The following is a 20,881-nucleotide window of genomic DNA, read 5'->3' on the forward strand; positions in this document are numbered from 1 at the left end:
CTCCCAAGATCATCTCTGTGAAGCCAAAACACAAGTTTACAGAAGCAGTATTGTTTGCAACACACAGAACACTGATTCAGTGATTTAAAACACAGCTGCTATTCCCATACCTGTCACTAATTGGCTGACCCCAGGCAAGGACACATGAGCCACAAGACCCCCAAAACAGTGAGTAGCCACAGGGGCAGGGTAAATCAGTGTTCCCGGACCCTACTGTACACTGGGCATGTGGCTCTTGGGAGAGCCAGCACTGTAGGGGGGCCTGATAATCATTCGTGTCCCCACTTTTTCCGCAGGCTATGTTCATTATGGAAGATATCTCGCTGCTGAGGGTGGAAAATACTTTACAGGGTATTCAGATTCAAAACACAGAGGATCCCCCTCTGGGCAAAACCTTAAAGTGACAGAAAACAGGAATAAACCTCCCTCTTAACACAGGGAAAATTCACATAAAAGATAAACTAATCCGCCTTACCTGGCTTACCTATACTGGTTGCAATATTAGAGACTTGGATTAGGATGGGTTAGAGAAGATGGATTTCTGACTGGCCTCTCTCAGTCCTAAGAGAGAACGAACAAAGGAGCACAAACAAAAGCCTTTCCCCCTCCAAGATTTGAAAAAAGAAAAGGAGTACTTGTGGCACCTGTTAGCCGATGGCCAGGGATGTTTGGTGAGGTGCCAGCTATGCCCGTTTATACCATCCGTGACTTTAACTGCTAGGACGCACTGTCCCTTCGCGGCGGGCAGCCCGGGCTAGGCTGATGGATGCCCCAAGGTCCTAACCACCCGTGACTTTAACTGCTAGAGCTCAGAGCTCCTTCGCAGCGGGCAGTCAACACTGACTGACAGGTGCCCCAATGGCAGCACTAAGAGCCTCTCCACACCCGTGACTTTAACTGCTAGAGCTCAGAGCTCCTTCGCAGCGGGCAGTCAGGATTGACTGACAGGTGCCCCAAGAGTTTGCCCCGTGGAGGCGGCACAACTCAACGCTAGGCTCTTAGTATTCTCACCTAATGGCCAGGCTTTATAGCCAAAATGGCTGAGGTTCTTTAATTGTGTTGGCTGCTTCACAGTAAACCAGAGAAACAAGTCAGGCTTATGCATAAATGGTTACCAAAATTTATTAAACTAGATTCTAATCATGTGGTTACAAAATTGCTAGTGCCTACTTATTTAAATGTAGAGATGTTACACACACAAACAAGTTACAAAACTGAAGCTACAATCCCAAAGAAAGAAAACAAAGTATAGAGCTCTATTTCAAAATATGTGTACACTAAAGATAGGAGATCAGGTGTGGGTGCTTCTTACCCTCCTTGCATCTCTCGATTCCAGCGGTGCCAAGCCAGGATCGGTCACTCAATTCCGCGGAAAGACGAATAAGGGACAAGGCTTAGGGACCCTCTTAGCTGCAGAAGCCTTGGGAGGCTGTCACTTATCTGACCAGCAGATAGATAGTGAAAAGCACTCAAAAATCATGGTGCTGTAGGTCCCCTACTTATACCTCTGTACTCCTTTATTCTCTTTCTCCTTTCTATGCTAAATTGGGGCTGGTCTGTCGGGGTGACGCCAGCTCTCGCAAGAGTAGTTCACACTTGCAAGGGAGAAACAATAAGCTGGCTGTCTGGCTACAGCACCTTAGAGACTAACCAATTTATTTGAGCATAAGCTTTCGTGAGCTACAGCTCACTTCATCGGATGCATACTGTGGGAAAGTATAGAAGATCTTATTATATACACACAAAAAGATAATATATATATAATAAGATCTATACTTTCCACAGTATGCATCCGATGAAGTGAGCTGTAGCTCACAAAAGCTTATGCTCAGATAAATTGGTTAGTCTTTAAGGTGCCACAAGTACTCCTTTTCTTTTTGCGAATACAGACTAACACGGCTGTTACTCTGAAACCAAGATTTGAAAGTATCTTGTTCCCTTATTGGTCCTTTGGGTCAGGTGCCAGCCAGGTTAGCTGAGCTTCTTAACCCTTTACAGGTAACAGGATGTTGCCTCTGGCCAGGAGGGATTTTATAGCACTGTATACAGAAAGGTGGTTACCCTTCCCTTTATAGTTATGACAGCCTCTAACACTGCCTGCCCTCTAAAGCTGGCCAAAACTCTTTTCTCAAGATCCTAGAACTCAATGAAGTACAACCTGTGTAAAACCAGCTGGCAGTTTTATGCTGGGCATAGGAGAGTGTCAGTGTAGTTTCTTTGAAGCCAGCTTTTTCATAACTGACCAGCTTGTGTTCACAGGACCCTGTGTACAGTAACCCAGAGAGCATGTTTTTTTTTTCTTTCTTTCTTTCTTTTCTTCTTTTTTTAATGCCTGCTCCCAACTGATCAAAATCTGTTTTAGCTAAAAATTGCAGGTGACTAAAAAGACCTTTGCTGAATGTAGTTGCATTGACAACCTATGTGGTGAACAAGCTAGTACATAGGTGAAGCAGGCATACAAGAATGCAAGAACTGTGTATTATATTAAAATATTATCCCTTTGAAAGATAAACTTGTCAAAATCAGTTCCTGCTCTGTAACTTAGCAAATATAGGAACTATTATACTGTATCAGACCTAAGATCCATCCAGTCTAGTATCCTGTCTCTGACAGTGGGGAGAGCCAGGTGCTTCGGAGGAAGGTGTAAGAACCTGGCAGTAGTAATAATACTTTGCTCTCTTATAGCATGTTTCATCAGTGGATCTTAAAGATCTTGACAAAGGAGGTTAGCATTGTTATCCTTATTTTACAAATGGGGCAACTGAGGTACAGAGGGTGGAAACAGCGTCACCTAGCTGCTGAGTGCGGAGTAGAACCCAGGTCCTTTTAATCCCAGGCTAGTGCTCTGGCCACTAAATGATGCTGCCAGTGTCCTCCCCACCTAGTCACATCCTAGTCTCTTAGAGCTAGGGCTTAGGCCCTGATGGACAAAGTTTAATATCCCTTCCAAAAAATGTGCTGCCGTTTAGTACGATCATCCTGAATATTCTTGATATCCATGTACATATCCAGTTTTTGGACTCAATGACTTCCTAGGGCAACAAGTTGCATAATTTAATCACACATGGTGTGAAGAAGTATTTTCTTTATCTGTTTTGATTTTCCCACCTAATTTCATTCAGTGCCTCTTGCTCTTGTTTTATGAGATTGGGAATATCATTTCTCCCTATCAACCTTTTCTATACAACTAATAATTTTATATATTTTTATCATGTCCCTTCTTACTTTAGCATACTCCTTATTACAACTGGTTTAAAGTTTTTTAAAGACTTTTGTAGGGAAAGCTATTTATTTTCTCCTAATCCATGATTAACATGTTACAGACTCTTTTACCTATGAGCCAAGCTCTGTTTTGCTTATCTGTTGCATGGTTTCTACAGTAGAAACTCAGAGTTACGAACTGACCAGTCAACCACACACCACATTTGGAACCGGGAATATGCAGTCAAGCAGAGACACCATCTCTGCCCCCACAAAAAACAAACAAAAAATCACCAAAACTAGTACAGTACTGTGTTAAATGTAAACTACTAAAAAAATAAAGGGAAGGTTTTTAAAAAAATTGACAAGGTAAGGAAACTGTTTCTGAGCTTGTTTAATTTGAATTAAGATGGTTAAAATCAGCATTTTTCTTCCGCCTAGTAAAGTTTCAAAGCTGTATTAAGTTACTGTTCAGTTATAATCTTTTGAAGAAATAACCATAACGTTTTATTCAGAGTTATGAACAATCTCCATTCTCAAGGCATTCGTAACTGAGCCCTGGTCTACACTAGGACTTTAGGTCGAATTTAGCAGCATTAAATCGATGTAAACCTGCACCCGTCCACACGATGAAGCCCTTTATTTCGACTTAAAGGGCTCTTAAAATCGATTTCCTTACTCCACCCCTGACAAGTGGATTAGCGCTTAAATCGGCCTTGCCGGGTCGAATTTGGGGTACTGTGGACACAATTCGACGGTATTGGCCTCCGGGAGCTATCCCAGAGTGCTCCATTTTGACCGCTCTGGACAGCACTCTCAACTCAGATGCACTGGCCAGGTAGACAGGAAAAGAACCGTGAACTTTTAATCTCATTTCCTGTTTGGCCAGCGTGGCAAGCTGCAGGTGACCATGCAGAGCTCATCAGCAGAGGTGACCATGATGGAGTCTCAGAATCGCAAAAGAGCTCCAGCATGGACCAAATGGGAGGTACGGGATCTGATCGCTGGATGGGGAGAGGAATCCGTGCTATCAGAACTCCGTTCCAGTTTTCGAAATGCCAAAACCTTTGTCAAGATCTCCCAGGGCATGAAGGACAGAGGCCATAACAGGGACCCGAAGCAGTGCCGCGTGAAACTGAAGGAGCTGAGGCAAGCCTACCAGAAAACCAGAGAGGCGAACGGCCGCTCCGGGTCAGAGCCCCAAACATGCCGCTTCTATGATGAGCTGCATGCCATTTTAGGGGGTTCAGCCACCACTACCCCAGCCGTGTTGTTTGACTCCTTCAATGGAGATGAAGGCAATACGGAAGCAGGTTTTGGGGACGAAGAAGATGATGATGATGACGAGGTTGTAGATAGCTCACAGCAAGCAAGCGGAGAAACCGGTTTTCCCGACAGCCAGGAACTGTTTCTCACCCTGGACCTGGAGCCAGTACCCCCTGAACCCACCCAAGGCTGCCTCCTGGACCCAGCAGGCGGAGAAGGGACCTCCGGTGAGTGTACCTTTTAAAATACTATACATGGTTTAAAAGCAAGCATGTGAAAGGATTACTTTGCCCTGGCATTCGCGGCTCTCCTGGATATACTCCCAAAGCCTTTGCAAAAGGTTTCTGGGGAGGGCAGACTTATTGCGTCCTTCATGGTAGGACACTTTACCACTCCAGGCCAGTAACACGTACTCGGGAATCATTGTACAACAAAGCATTGCAGTGTATGTTTGCTGGCGTTCAAGCAACATCCGTTCGTGTGTTATCCTCAGGAGAGTGAGATATAATCCATGGTCACCTGGTTGAAATAGGGTGCTTTTCTTCAGGGGACACTCAGAGGAGCCCATTCCTGCTGGGCTGTTTGCTTGCTGAACAGAAATGTTCCCCGCTGTTAGCCACAGGGAGGGGGGAGGGGGGAGGGGGTAGCCACGCGGTGGGGGGAGGCAAAATGCGACCTTGTAACGAAAGCACATGTGCTATGTATGTAATGTTAACAGCAGGGTTTACCCTGAAAGAGTGTAGCCAGTGTTTTATAAAATGTGTCTTTTTAAATACCGCTGTCCCTTTTCTTTTCTCCACCAGCTGCATGTGTTTCAATGATCACAGGATCTTCTCCTTCCCAGAGGCTAGTGAAGATTAGAAAGAAAAAAAAACGCACTCGAGATGAAATGTTCTCCGAGCTCGTGCTGTCCTCCCACACTGACAGAGCACAGACGAATGCGTGGAGGCAAATAATGTCAGACTGCAGGAAAGCACAAAATGACCAGGAGGAGAGGTGGCGGGCTGAAGAGAGTAAGTGGCGGGCTGAAGAGAGGGCTGAAGCTCGAATGTGGCGACAGCGTGATGAGAGGAGGCAGGATTCAATGCTGAGGCTGCTGGAGGACCAAACCAGTATGCTCCAGTGTATGGTTGAGCTGCAGCAAAGGCAGCTGGAGCACAGACTGCCACTACAGCCCCTGTGTAACCAACCACCCTCCTTCCCAAGTTCCATAGCCTCCACACCCAGACGCCCAAGAACGCGGTGGGGTGGCCACCGGCCAACCAGCCACTCCACCACAGAGGATTGCCCAAAAAAAAGAAGGCTGTCATTCAATAAATTTTAAAGTTGTAAACTTTTAAAGTGCTGTGTGACATTTTCCTTCCCTCCTCCACCACCCCTCCTGGGCTACCTTGGTAGTCATCCCCCTATTTGTGTGATGAATGAATAAAGAATGCATGAATGTGAAGCAACAATGACTTTATTGCCTCTGCAAGAGGTGATCAAAGGGAGGAGGGGAGGGTGGTTAGCTTACAAGGAAGTAGAGTGAACCAAGGGGCGGGGGCTTTCATCAAGGAGAAACAAACAGAACTTTCACACCGTAGCCTGGCCAGTCATGAAACTGGTTTTCAAAGCCTCTCTGATGCGTACCGCACCCTCCTGTGCTCTTCTAACCGCCCTGGTGTCTGGCTGCGCGTAACCAGCAGCCAGGCGATTTGCCTCAACCTCCCACCCCGCCATAAACGTCTCCCCCTTACTCTCACAGATATTGTGGAGCACACAGCAAGCAGTAATAACAGTGGGAATATTGGTTTCGCTGAGGTCTAAGCGAGTCAGTAAACTGCGCCAGCGCGCCTTTAAACGTCCCAATGCACGTTCTACCACCATTCTGCACTTGCTCAGCCTGTAGTTGAACAGCTCCTGACTGCTGTCCAGGCTGCCTGTGTACGGCTTCATGAGCCATGGCATTAAGGGGTAGGCTGGGTCCCCAAGGATACATATAGGCATTTCAACATCACCAACAGTTATTTTCTGGTCTGGGAATAAAGTCCCTTCTTGAAGCTTTTGAAACAGACCAGAGTTCCTGAAGATGCGAGCGTCATGTACCTTTCCCGGCCATCCCACGTTGATGTTGGTGAAACGTCCCTTGTGATCCACCAGAGCTTGCAGCACTATTGAAAAGTACCCCTTGTGGTTTATGTACTCGCCGGCTTGGTGCTCCGGTGCCAAGATAGGGATATGGGTTCCGTCTATGGCCCCACCACAGTTAGGGAATCCCATTGCAGCAAAGCCATCCACTATGACCTGCACATTTCCCAAGGTCACTACCCTTGATATCAGCAGATCTTTGATTGCGTGGGCTACTTGCATCACAGCAGCCCCCACAGTAGATTTGCCCACTCCAAATTGATTCCCAACTGACCGGTAGCTGTCTGGCGTTGCAAGCTTCCACAGGGCTATCGCCACTCGCTTCTCAACTGTGAGGGCTGCTCTCATCTTGGTATTCATGCGCTTCAGGGCAGGGGAAAGCAAGTCACAAAGTTCCATGAAAGTGCCCTTACGCATGCGAAAGTTTCGCAGCCACTGGGAATCGTCCCAGACCTGCAACACTATGCGGTCCCACCAGTCTGTACTTGTTTCCCGAGCCCAGAATCGGCGTTCCACAGCATGAACCTGCCCCATTAGCACCATTATGCATGCATTGGCAGGGCCCATGCTTTCAGAGAAATCTGTGTCCATGTCCTGATCACTCACGCGACCGCGCTGACGTCGCCTCCTCGCCCGGTAGCGCTTTGCCAGGTTCTGGTGCTGCATATACTGCTGGATAATGCGTGTGGTGTTTAATGTGCTCCTAATTGCCAAAGTGAGCTGAGCGGACTCCATGCTTGCCTTGGTATGGCGTCCACACAGAAAAAAGGCGCAGAATGATTGTCTGCCGTTGCTCTGACGGAGGGAGGGGCGACTGACGACACGGCTTACAGGGTTGGCTTCAGGAGGCTAAAATCCACAAAGGGGGTGGCTTTACATCAAGGATTAGTTCAGGCAGGACTTCACGGAGGGTTCCAATAAGAAATGGTGCACCTAAGTTATTGTTCTTATTGGAACAAGGAGGTTAGCCTGGCCTCTGATTGATACATGGCTAGATCTACCTCGCAGCACCTTCTCTGTGAGTGACTGCAGTGTGACCTAGAGGAATGAGTCCCCTAGACAGGGGAGGAGGCAAATGAGTACAAAACAAATCTGGTCTATTTCTTGTTTTGATCCACTCCATCTATCTTTTACATCTTTGGCTGGCAGCAGACGGTGCAGAAGGACTGCAAGCCATCCACATCTCATGGCTGCTCGGCAGAAGATGGTACAGTACGACTGCTAGCCATCCTCATCTCTTGCCTGCCTGGCAGAAGATGGCACAGCACGATTGCTAGCCATCGTCATCTCTTGCCTGCCCGGCAGAAGATGGTACAATACGATTGCTAGCCATCGTCATCTCTTGCCTGCCCGGCAGAAGATGGTACAATACGACTGCTAGCAATCCGTATTGCCTGCCTGCTCACCATTAGACGGTTCAATACGACTGACTGCAGGACTAAAGAGAATGACCTGGTCAAGTCACCAAAAATTTAGTCCCTGCGCCCATGTCTGCCCAGGCGCTCCCAGCCGACGTGGCCAGGAGCACCTCGGACATGACGAGGACGGCTACCAGTCATACTGCACCGTCTGCTGCCAGAAGGCAATGGGTTGCTGCTACTGTGTAGCAATGCCGTACCGCGTCTGCCAGCACCCAGGAGACATACGGTGACGGTTACCTGAGCGGGCTCCATGCTTGTGGTGGTATGGCGTCCGCACAGGTAACTCAGGAAAAAAGGCGCGAAACAATTGTCTGCCCTTGCCTTCACGGAGGGAGGGAGGGAACGGGGGCCGGACAATATGTACCCAGAACCACCCGCGACAATGTTTTAGCCCAATCAGAGTGCTCCATTGTGACTGCTCTGGACAGCACTCTCAACTCAGATGCACGATTGTTTGCCGTTGCTCTGACGCAGGGAGGGGCGACTGAGGACACGGCTTACAGGGTTGACTTCACGGAGGGTTCCAATAAGAAATGGTGCACCTAAGTTATTGTTCTTATTGGAACAAGGAGGTTAGCCTGGCCTCTGATTGATACATGGCTAGATCTACCTCGCTGCACCTTCTCTGTGCGTGACTGCAGTGTGACCTAGAGGAACGAGTCCCCTAGACAGGGGAGAAGGCAAATGAGTACAAAACAAATCTGGTCTATTTCTTGTTTTGATCCACTCCATCTATCTTTTACACCTTTGGCTAGCAGCAGACGGTGCAGAAGAACTGCATGCCATCCACATCTCATGGCTGCTCGGCAGAAGACGGTGCAATAGGACTGCTAGCAATCCATATTGCCTGCCTGCTCACCATAAGACGGTTCAATAGGACTGACTGCCGGACTAAAAAAAATGACCTGGTCAAGTCACTAAAAATTTAGTCCCTGCGCCCATGTCTGCCCAGGCGCTCCTGATCGACCTCACACAGGCGACCAGGAACACCTCGGACATGACGAGGACGGCTACCAGTCGTACTGTACCGTCTGCTGCCAGAAGGCAATGGGTTGCTGCTACTGTGTAGCAATGCCGTACCGCGTCTGCCAGCACCCAGGAGACATACGGTGACGGTTACCTGAGCGGGCTCCATGCTTGCGGTGGTATGGCGTCCGCACAGGTAACTCAGGAAAAAAGGCGCGAAACAATTGTCTGCCCTTGCCTTCACGGAGGGAGGGAGGGAACGGGGGCCAGACAATATGTACCCAGAACCACCCGCGACAATGTTTTAGCCCAATCAGAGTGCTCCATTGTGACTGCTCTGGACAGCACTCTCAACTCAGATGCACGATTGTTTGCCGTTGCTCTGACGCAGGGAGGGGCGACTGAGGACACGGCTTACAGGGTTGACTTCACGGAGGGTTCCAATAAGAAATGGTGCACCTAAGTTATTGTTCTTATTGGAACAAGGAGGTTAGCCTGGCCTCTGATTGATACATGGCTAGATTTACCTCGCTGCACCTTCTCTGTGAGTGACTGCAGTGTGACCTAGAGGAATGATTCCCCTAGACAGGGGAGGAGGCAAATGAGTACAAAACAAATCTGGTCTATTTCTTGTTTTGATCCACTCCATCTATCTTTTACATCTTTGGCTGGCAGCAGATGGTGCAGAAGGACATATTGCCTGCCTGCTCACCATAAGACGGTTCAATAGGACTGACTGCCGGACTAAAGAGAATGACCTGGTCAAGTCACTAAAAATTTAGTCCCTGCGCCCATGTCTGCCCAGGCGCTCCTGATCGACCTCACACAGGCGACCAGGAGTACCTCGGACATGACGAGGACGGCTACCAGTCGTATTGTACCGTCTGCTGCCAGAAGGCAATGGGTTGCTGCTACTGTGTAGCAATGCCGTGCCGCGTCTGCCAGCACCCAGGAGACATACGGTGACGGTTACCTGAGCGGGCTCCATGCTTGCGGTGGTATGGCGTCCGCACAGGTAACTCAGGAAAAAAGGCGCGAAACAATTGTCTGCCCTTGCTTTCACGGAGGGAGGGAGGGAAGGGGGGGACTGACGATATGTACCCAGAACCACCCGCGACAATGTTTCAGCCCCATCAGGCATTGGGATCTCAACCCAGAATTCCAATGGGCAGCGGAGACTGCGGGAACTGTGGGATAGCTACCCACAGTGCAACGCTCCGGAAGTCGACTCTAGCCTCGGTACTGTGGAAGCACTCCGCCGAGTTAATGCACTTAATGCACTTCTGTGGGGACACACACACTCGAATATATAAAACCGATTTCTAAAAAACCGACTTCTATAAATTCGACCTTATTCCGTAGTGTAGACATACCCTGAGGTTCTACTGTACTTATTAAACACAAAACGTGTTTGTTTTAAGAAGAACAAGGTCTTTAAACAGCTGCACTCAATGAAGTATGTGCTCTCTGTTGTGCTTAAATTGACCCTTTTAATATTCTTCTGTAGTGTTCCACTCTGATTTGTCAGCCTGTCCAAGGCTGCATACTGGAAACCATCCAGTGACTATGAGCTGAGCGTTGTTCCCCCTGAGATTTTTGAGTTAAGGTATTTTTGCCTTCTCTTGTTGTGAACTAGTAATAGAAAAGGTGCACGCTGTGGAAACCGTTTTATTGCCGTGTAATATAGATAATTCTCTTTGCAACTATTTCACTTCATAGAAATATTGTTTAACTCTTAATTTTGTGTAACATAGCTTTTCATTACTACTAATTATATTATGTATCCCCCTCATCATGCTAGGTGATGTACAAAGATGGAGTAAATTAAGTCCTCTGCGATGAAGAGTTTACAATATAATTAAAATGTGATGTTACCAGTGAGTGTAACAATCAATCAGAAAAACAAGGTCAGGAGGATGGGGGAAACAGTAATAAGAATGTTTACATGCCCTACTGACTAATTTGAGGAGAGTTTTCCATGCATAAAAAGAGGCATTGAAGAAAGGTGAACAACAGGCAATGGAGGCTGGCATTCTTAATGGAGTAAGTGCTTGGGTTAGGCTGCTGTGAAGTGGTGCAGCATACCAGCACTTCTTTCATGCCACATTGTTCTTCAGATTGTAACCTTTCTTTTTTTAAAGTAAGTCTCTAGGTATTACAGTTGCTGAGATACACTTTGCATTTGAGGAACAGAGGAATAGTAAAGGGGCAAGGGAATGCAGTGGGCAGTGAGAATGGGGACAGGGCCCAGGGAGTGTGGGGAAATATAAGACTGGGGTAGAGGGAGCTGTTTCCTGTAAAGTGCTGAAAACTCTGTGTGGGAGATGAGTGTGCCCAGCACTTTATCAGATCCTTCCTCGCTGAAGAGGGATTTAGAATTGAGCGTTCAGCATCGCTGCTATCTTGAGAACAGGATTAGGAAAGAGCACCGGCTCTAGGTGACTTAAAGCAGGTTCCTGAGGTATTTTAGGAGTTTTACTTTTCCTTGGGCAGTTCCCCTAAGCTTCAAGAAGGCCGTTCAAAATGTCCTAGAAATAGCTGTCATGGAGGTGTGCAATAGGTACCCAGCAGGCAATGCTGTTGCATAATGTAGAACAGCATGAGTGTGGAGGTGTTGCAGAACTGTATGTGAAACAGCATGGCTAGTTTATGGATACACTGGACCTTTGTTATTTACATTATTCTACTAATTCTACTATTAGTTCTACTAATTCAGTTACCTGTGGTTCAGTTCTCTAGTGTAGACAAGGTCAGACAGACTCCATTTTGAGTATGTCTGAAAGATAGTATCATTAATTGTACTAATGTAATTTATAGTTATGATTTTTTGAAAGACATAAATAAGATTTGTTTTCCTATTTGTGATTAACATTACAAAATAGTTTCACTAGATCTTTCTAGGAGCATGAGTGGTGTTGTTAAAAGTCTAATTTCTTTATGAAAATAAAACATGACTACAATATTTATTTTGGGAGCTTTTATCTGATGCTTTCAAAAAGAGTGGTTTTCTGTTCTATGTTTCGGTTTGTGAAGAGAGAGATTGCATCAAAATACAAGACTAAAAACCAATCTATATTAGAGTAAATTGACATGATGGTAAAAATGTTGGATGGCACCAGAGACTATTAGAAACATTAGGATCTATAATTCTGCACTAGAGGAAGACATTACTGCATATATTTAGGGCCAGTCTACGCTAGGGAATTTTAGCTTTAAATTCCCACTGGCTCTGTCTCCAGTTCTGTGCCACCAATTTGGAGTTTCACCAGCTTCCAGCATTTTTACCACAATGTTTATTAAATCACAATATAAGACCAAAACAAGTCTATAGCATGCTAAATTGACATGATAGTAAAAATGCTGGAGACTTTTTGACACTAGGGCTTCCACAATAGGAAACATTAGTAAAAAGTTCCTGGTGTAGATCTGATCTTAACCAGTGTATTGAATACTTCCATAGTTAGACAAAGCTTGCCTTGGAGCATAAGAATTCCTCAAGAGTTCAAGTCCCATCTGGCATTTCATTGTTTTGCTCAAGGAAAGTATTCATTATTCCTCAGTTTTGTGTATCCCCTCAGTAGAGACGGTTTATTTCTTCCTAGTTCTTTTATGTTCTCTGTTTAGTATTTTTGTAATGTGGTAGAGCCTAGAAACCCCATTTGGGGATCTGGGCCCTGTGCTACTAGATACTCTATGTTCATATAAACCAAAAGATTTAAATTCTTTAAACTCTATGGGGCACAGACTAAGTCCAGTGAGATTCACTGTATGCATAGACAGTGCAATGCTGCCTAGGTGAGTTATGATGCCTGTGCTGACCTATCTTATGCAATTTTTTAAAAATTATAGATCCTAGTTATGTTTTCCCCTGACTTCTCCCATTGTGCCACGGACTACACCCATTTTTTAGTGTAAGTGAATACATTTGGATATTGTGGGGTTGTTATAAATATAAAGAGAAGGGTAACCACCTTTCTGTATACAGTGCTATAAAATCCCTCCTGGCCAGAGGCAAAACCCTTTCACCTGTAAAGGATTAAGAAGCTAAAGTAACCTTGCTGGCACCTGACCCAAAATGACCAATGAGGGGACAAGATACTTTCAGATCTGGAGTGTGGTGGGGGACAAAGGGTTCTGTCTATGTGATGCTTTTGCCAGGAACAGATCAGGAATGCAGCCTTACAACTCCTGTAAAGTTAGTAAGTAAACTAGCTAGAAAATGCATTGGATTTTCTTTTGTTTAATGGCTTGTAAAATAAGCTGTGCTGGAGGGACTGTATATTCCTGTTTTTGTGTCTTTTTGTAACTTAAGGTTTTGCCTAGAGGGATTCTCTATGTTTTGAATCTGATTACCCTGTAAAGTATTTACCATCCTGATTTTACAGAGGTGATTCTTTTACCTTTTCTTTAATTAAAATTCTTCTTTTAAGAACCTGATTGATTTTTCATTGTTCTTCAGATCCAAGAGTTTGGGTCTGTGTTCATCTGTACCAATTGGTGAGGATTATTATCAAGCCTTCCCCAGGAAAGGGGGTGTAGGGCTTGGGGGGGATATTTTGGGGGAAAGATGTCTCCAAGTGGTCTCTTTCCCTGTTCTTTGTTTAAAACGCTTGGTGGTGGCAGCATACTGTTCAAGGCCAAGGGAAAGTTTTTACCTTGGGGAAGTTTTTAACCTAAGCTGGTAAGAATAAGCTTAGGGGGTCTTTCATGCAGGTCTCCACGTCTGTACCCTAGCGTTCAGAGTGGGGAAGGAACCTTGACAGGGGTGCATAATTTTTTGAGTTAGTTCTGATATAGCATTATACCATGTAGGCACTTTGATTTAGCACACAAGCATTTGTGACAGTTAAGTTGGATCTGCTGTATTCACTCTGCATCACACTGGTCTTATAGCATATAGAAAAATCCTCTTATATTTATTTAAAACATTCTGAATTCATCTAGGTCATTTATATTAATGATTGAACACCTATAAATATGAGACTCTATAAACCAAGGTATATGGTAATAGTTGAGCTAAATATATCATAAAAATTAACCAGGATTAGAGAAGATGTAAAAGGTAAAGCAAGCAGGTAAGTGTTTACAAATTTGATAAGTTGAGGTAAGTTAATATTACTCACTAGAGGGCAGTCATCCAGATGAAGAGCTGGAAGAATTCTAATAAGACTTTGTCAGAATCTAAGTAGTTTAAGAACTTGTGTCAGTACAGACAGCGTCAGAGAAGAACAGATAATGAGAGAGCATTTTAGAATCGGGTGATAGTCCAAATTTTTTAAAAGAATGGAGACTTAAGCTGGCCAGTTAATAGCTATTAAAAAATACAAAGGGTGGTATTTTTAAAAGTGCTTCAAAGACTTAGGAGCACAAGTCCCATTGAAGGCACTGTTGAAAATTGTCTTTTAATGGGACTTGTGCGCCTAAGTCATTTAGGTGCTTTTGAAAATACCACCTATTATCAAAGAAAGAAGCAATGTTCCGATACATACAAGGCAAATATTATCCAAAGCAATTTAACCTGTCGACATGACGAGCTATGAGAGATAAAATGTTTGATGAAATGTTAAATCAGCTAAAGACATTCAAATTAAGTGAGTAGGAAGAGACCACAGCTCTTGTGAAAGGAAGATGGTATTTAGACATGAGCTTTTTTGTATTTTGGTTTCCATGTACTAAAAAAAAATTTGATTTTAAAATCCTAACTACAGATATAACTAGTAAAACTGTGAGATAAGACAGTCACTTCATAGTAAATATATATTTAGAACAAAACTTGTAAATATACATAATACAGAAGTTATAAAACACGTGCTATATATGCATGAATTTCCTCTTTATTTTACTGAATACTGTCTATATTGGACAGTCCAAGGGAGCTCTTGGAGAGATGACTATAACAATATAGATTTGGCAGTTTCCTTATCAAGGTCAGCCTTAAAGGTATGGTACATTTGTTCAGAGGATTCAACCAATGAACCATATGCCTTAGATCAACCCATTCTTAATTTTTTTATAAATGAAACTAATGATTTTTTGGGTATATTTGATTTTGAGATTATCTGCTGGGTAAAGCCTATCACAAATGCCAAGAACATGCCTTCAGAGCTTGTATGACATTTTCTAGACTTCCTGAGTCAAATATTAAAAGTTTAAATTTGCAGGAAGTATCACCATCTTTTCCCTCAGTTGTAGATAAACCTTTTTGCCTGTTTCCCTTTATGAAACAAATCAAAACTTTTAGAGACTTCCAATGTAAGACCCCCCCTCACACACACACACCCACTGCCCGTTGGAAATTTTTTTTGCAACTATGTATCACCTTTCAGCTTAGTGACATAAATCACTGGCAAAGCTGTAAATAGAACCCAGGTCTCCTGATGGCCATTCCCAAGACCAGATCACACTAGATCACAGTTGATACTCTCAAGTGATAAAGGTTTCAGAGTAGCAGCTGTGTTAGTCTGTATCCGCAAAAAGAAAAGGAGTACTTGTGGCACCTTAGAGACTAATAAATTTATTTGAGCATAAGCTTTCGTGAGCTACAGCTCACTTCATCAGATGCATTCAGTGAGCTGTAGGTCACGAAAGCTTATGCTCAAATAAATTTGTTAGTCTCTAAGGTGCCACAAGTACTCCTTTTCTTTTTTCAGGTGATACAGTTAATTTGATATCTATGTATCCACATTGTGGCTCCAATTCAGGAAGGCACTTAAGCATGTACTTAAATCCCTCCCTGTGCATGAAAGCACTTAACCACATGCTTAACTTTTAAGTGTGTGCTTGAAGTCTCAGATTTCAATAGGACTTCAGCAGTGTCAAAGCTCCCTGCATGAATATGAATGTTATCTGGAATCTGGACCTGAAAAAGCTTTTTGCCAAGCTTATTGTGGAAAAAGTGATCATTATTTAATTTTATAAGCTACTATTACATAATTTCTGCTGATTACAGTAAACCAGTGGTTGCCAAAGTGGACGTTAGACAAGATGGGTGAAGTAATGGATCAACTTCTTTTGGTAAGAAAGCCACACAGAGCTCTTCTTCAGGTCTTGGAAGTTGACAGACCAGATACAGCTGATGGGGTTCTGCAACCTAGCTACAGCAATCCTTGACTTTAATGGGAGTCATGGCACATAAGAACTACATGTCCCACCATGCAATGGGTCCAGGGTGCTTGGATCAAAATGTATATGTAATGTAATGTCCATTTATTCATGCCTGAATATAGGTGACATAGCAGAATTTTTGGAAGCCTCCTCATTTAATTACTAGCTTTGCACGCAGCAGCGATCTGCCACCATCTATCCATCTCCTCACTTGTCTTCCCCTCTTATGATGATCCACCATCATTCCTTACAAGATACTTTTTTGCGGTTATTTCCATCTCTGAGCCTGATGTGACCAAAATACATAAGCTTGCGCCTGTTGATTTCCAGCAACAGTCTGCCTCTCTACAATAATATTTCGAACAGAAGTGTTTGTCTTCTTTTCCATCCAGGGTCTTTGGCAGCATCACATTTCAAAGGCTTCAGTTTTCTTCTTGTCAGCAGCATTAGCTTCTCAAGATTCACCTCTGTAGTCACGGTGGAAAAAAATAAGCTTGTGACCAGTTGACCGTTTGTACATTTTGAGGTGCCATGGTTTTTCCACACTTTTGTAAGGGAGGCCACAAATAGAAAGTTCATGATCAAAATCATAGATCAAAATGTAATGTAGCATATTGAGGCTTGCCATTACTTCAGCATCCGCCTCCATCCCTGCAAACTGTTAACATTTCAAGGTTTGGCACTCAAGCTCCCAAGCGAGCTGCCTCAGTTAAGTAGTAGTTGAGTGCCCCTGTGCTGGAATGATCTAGACTTAGGCGTCCTGAAGAAAATTCATAAAATGCAACAGAAACATCAACAAAAAATCTTACTGGTCCAGAAGAGAAGCAGTCAACAGCAGATTTTCCCTGTTAGCCCACACATATACTGGGGTGTGCCCTCTCAAAAGCTTTTATTTTGAGGAATATTTTTCCATGCAGAATTTAACTTTTGTTTAAAAAATATTTTATTTAGTTTTTTTTCCATAAAAGAGCCAGAAGAGTGTTCAATAATTCCCAAACTGGAAAAACATCCACCTTTTTTATTAGGCTTATTTCTCATGATCATTTAAATACTGTTGATAATTACTTAATCCCTGGTCTTGCACGTGAGTAATTTTCTTGTGAGTAGTCTCATTTAACGCAATGGTACTACTCACTTGGATGAAGTAATTCACATGTGAAAGTGTATGCAGGAGCCTTAGATTGTAAACTTTTTGGAGCAGGGACCTTTTCAGAACTGCCCTGTATGTTATTGGGCCTATATAAATAAATCACTTTAAGAACTAAACTATTTTGATTTTTTGTTTTACCTTTTAGTTATGATTTATCTATTCTCGGAGTTCAGCTTTTATGTTTTTTGCATCTGTATGAGATAGTGACTAATACAATGTCTTTTATAGTTTGTTTTATATTTATATTTTATTACTATGTCCCAGCAAAAGCCATATGGCAGTAAGTAAATTCAGCTTGATTTAAGGACTAAATATTTCTTTGATTATCAGAGTTGGCGGTTGTTTGTTATATCTTTAATATTGTTTAATTTTGTTTTACTTTTTGTTTAACTTTTCTTGGTAGACAACAAAAAAGTTGTGTGCAGAACAGTACAGATCAGAAAGGTCTTTCATAAAATGAGCTGATTTACAATACAAATTAATTAGATTCTGAACATACAGGGCTTAATTAACCACTGCATTATTCCATTGATTCAATAGTGTTATGATGGTATAAAAATAGAGTAACATAGGCCCAGATCCTCAAAGGTATTTAGGCTCCTAATTTCCATTGATTTCAATGGAATTTAAGAGCCTAAATACCTTTTGAGGATTTGGGCCATAGTGTTGAACCAAGTCCAAAGAGCCTGTTCTCACTAGGTCAGCATCCAATCAGTGTGTAACAAAAACAATACTTTTTTTTAAAACTTCTAGCATTTATAATAAATGCTGTCTGTGTGAAATTGGAATGCCCCAAAGTCATCCTTTTGGGGGATTATGGTTATGTGAGATTCAGTCTATTGCATCGTGATCTCCCAGTTAAATTTGAAATGGCTATTCATTTACTCATTTAATAGACCTTGCTATATGCTAGTAGTGTTTGTGAGTAAGAATTAACTCCTAGACCAGCGTTTCTCAAACGGGTCCACAAGGGTACTCCATGGGCCCCACTGATCAACCCCTCCTCCTCCCTCCCAGCGCTTCCTGCACGCGGCTGAACAGTAGGGCTATAAACATAGACTGGTGGGATTACACAGTAATGCAGAGCTAAGATGACCAGCAGTAGCTCCAGAACTTTTGCATGAAGAAGCAGACATTCTTGGAGGTTTGTGATCTGCCTACCCTGGTCCTCTAGCATGAGGAAATGTGCATGAGGCTATGCCAGTCCAAAAGTGGGTGACTATAAGTATCTGGAAGATGGCTACCACAGAGTACTACAGGTCTGTTGCTAACCAGTTTGGAGTTGGCAAGTCAACTGTGGGAGCTGTTGTGGCAGAGGTTTGTACAGCAATAGGGATTGTGATTTACCCAAAGGTGGTGGGCATTAAACATTTTCCTGAAAGAATTGCTGGCTTTAAGAGAATGTCCTTTCCAAACTGTGCTGGGGCCATTGATGAGACTCATGTCCATAATTTGCCCTCTGCAAGAAGCACATGAGTACATTACCTGTGTCAAGGTTCCTTCCCCACTCTGAACTCTAGGGTACAGATGTGGGGACCTGCATGAAAACCTCGTAAGCTTACTTTTACCAGCTTAGGTTAAAACTTCCCGAAGGTACAAACTATTTTACCTTTTGCCCTTGGACTTTATCACTGCCACCACCAAACGTCTAACAGGTATATAACTGGGAAAGAGCCCGTTTGGAAACAGCTTTCCCCCCAAAATCCTCCCAAACCTTACACCCCCTTTCCTGGGGAGGGTTTGATAAAAATCCTCACCAATTTGCATAGATGAACACAGACCCAAACCCTTGGATCTTAAGAACAATGAAAAAGCATTCAGATTCTTAAAAGAAGAATTTTAATAGAAGAAAAAGTAAAAAGAATCACCTCTGTAAAATCAGAATGGTAAATACCTTATAGGGTAATTAGATTCAAAACATAGAGAATCCCTCTAGGCAAAACCTTAAGTTACAAAAAGACACAAAAACAGGAATCTACATTCCATTCAGCACAGTTTATTTTCTCAGCCATTTAAAGGAATCAGAATCTAACGCATATCTAGCTAGATTACTTGCTAAGTTCTAAGACTCCATTCCTGTTCTGTCCCCGGCAAAAGCATCACACAGACAGAGAGAGGCTTTATTTCTCCCCCCCTCCAGCTTTTGAAAGTATCTTGTCTCCTCATTGGTCATTTTGGTCAGGTGCCAGCGAGGTTATCCTAGCTTCTTAACCCTTTACAGGTGAAAGGGTTTTTCCTCTGGCCAGGAGGGATTTTAAAGGTGTTTACCCTTCCCTTTATATTTACGACAACCTGCAAAGGGTGCTACCCTATTGTTATGCAGGCCCTGAGACATTATTCCCACCAAATGACATTGTTATAGAATCACTGTCCCCACTGTTAATCTAGGGGACCCTGCTTACCCTCTGTTGCCATGGTTTATGAAACCATACCCTGATTTCAGGGGATCTGGCAAAAGAAGTTTCAGCTACATACTCAATAGCTATAGGATGGTGGTGGAATGTGCATTTGGCAGATTGAAATCCCATTGATACTGCCTTCAGAACCATTTGGCTGCCAGTGTCGTCAGTGCCATCTGTATTATTGTGGATTGCTGTGTTCTGCACAATGTCTGCAAGGACAAAAGAAGTTGAACGTTTTCACCAGGCGTGAACTCTGGATACTGCTGGATTGCTGAACTGGAACACACAACCCGCAAGTGCACCTGTCATTAGTGGGGCTGGATTACCTGCACTGGAATTCAGGGTGCTTTTTGCATGGTCCCAGACATGAGGGGAAACAAAATGGTATTTGTAATTGCGCTGTTTCTGGGTGTGGGGCACCTGTGAGGGATTTTTTTTAAGTGAATTTGTATTATGAATTTTGTAAACACTTCAACTTGCCCCTACACAAAATGTATTACTCAATGTGCTGAAATGTATGGATACTTTTAATGCATTTTATAAAAGCTGGCCATGTACTTCAACTCTCAGCTTACGGACTATTGTGATGATGATTATTGAATTTATTGAGACTGGCCATGTATTTCAACTCAGTTTAGATTACTTTGAAGAAGTTCCACTTCATTACATCCAGTAAAACTTGTTATTGAAGCCTTGTGTGAAAATTCAAGACTTTGTACTTTTAAATACATGTTTAAAATAAAATGGCAATATAAAAATCAGACCAGCTGCCATCCACATGACCAACAAAATAAGCAAAAACTGAACAAAGCATGTTAGCACATGAAACGGACAACTATTTCTGGGTGTCCCTGGCCCTCTGTTCTCCTTGATCATTAGTGCATTTTGCACATGTGGGCTGTGACTGGAGTGGGGGATGCACAGGGTACAAATATGAATGTAAAAAAATTGCTCGAGTCCCAGCACCTTTTTCATTACAAATTAAGTACTGGACGCCTCCCTAAGCTCTGGGTGTCCCTAAGCCTCTCACCGCCAGATGCTGGGATTGGATGACAGGGGATGGATCACTCAATGATTACCCTGTTTTGTTCATTCCCTTTGAAGCATCTGTCAGAAGCCACTGTCATTGGCCACTGTCAGAAGATACTGGGCTAGATGGACCATTGGTCTGACCTAGTATGGCCATTCTTATGTTCTTACAATCCTTTCAGGTGGGGCAAGATCTGGAAGAGGTTATTCTGGAA

The 20,881-nt window shown here is 43.5% G+C and overlaps 1 protein-coding gene and 1 long non-coding RNA gene across 2 annotated transcripts; one reads left to right on the forward strand and one right to left on the reverse strand.

The window, feature by feature from the left end:
- On the reverse strand, positions 1 to 1,499 carry LOC141984189 (uncharacterized). The gene is made up of 3 exons (XR_012638677.1): positions 1,313 to 1,499; positions 476 to 561; positions 1 to 15 (listed from the first exon to the last, which is right to left on the reverse strand). It is a non-coding gene; the product is annotated as an uncharacterized LOC141984189 (long non-coding RNA).
- A 2,786-nt stretch (positions 1,500 to 4,285) lies between these two features.
- Positions 4,286 to 20,313, forward strand: LOC141984553 (uncharacterized). Its single transcript, XM_074947627.1, has 4 exons — positions 4,286 to 4,694; positions 5,271 to 5,709; positions 10,510 to 10,587; positions 20,208 to 20,313. Exons 1-4 carry the CDS (start codon positions 4,289 to 4,291, stop codon positions 20,311 to 20,313), a joined length of 1,029 nt encoding a protein of 342 aa, XP_074803728.1. The 5' UTR covers positions 4,286 to 4,288.
- The last annotated feature ends 568 nt before the right edge of the window (positions 20,314 to 20,881 follow it).

Source organism: Natator depressus, chromosome 3 (assembly GCF_965152275.1).
Source record: "Natator depressus isolate rNatDep1 chromosome 3, rNatDep2.hap1, whole genome shotgun sequence".
Lineage (NCBI taxonomy): Eukaryota > Metazoa > Chordata > Testudines > Cheloniidae > Natator > Natator depressus.

Excerpts from the sequence above, each read along its gene's own strand:
- LOC141984553 (XM_074947627.1), top strand. The coding sequence starts at position 4,289 with ATGAAGGACAGAGGCCATAACAGGGACCCGAAGCAGTGCCGCGTGAAA. Across the intron at positions 4,695-5,270 it reads AGGCGGAGAAGGGACCTCCG|CTGCATGTGTTTCAATGATC; the intron begins GTGAGTGTACCT and ends TTTCTCCACCAG. Across the intron at positions 5,710-10,509 it reads CCCAGACGCCCAAGAACGCG|CCTGTCCAAGGCTGCATACT; the intron begins GTGGGGTGGCCA and ends CTGATTTGTCAG.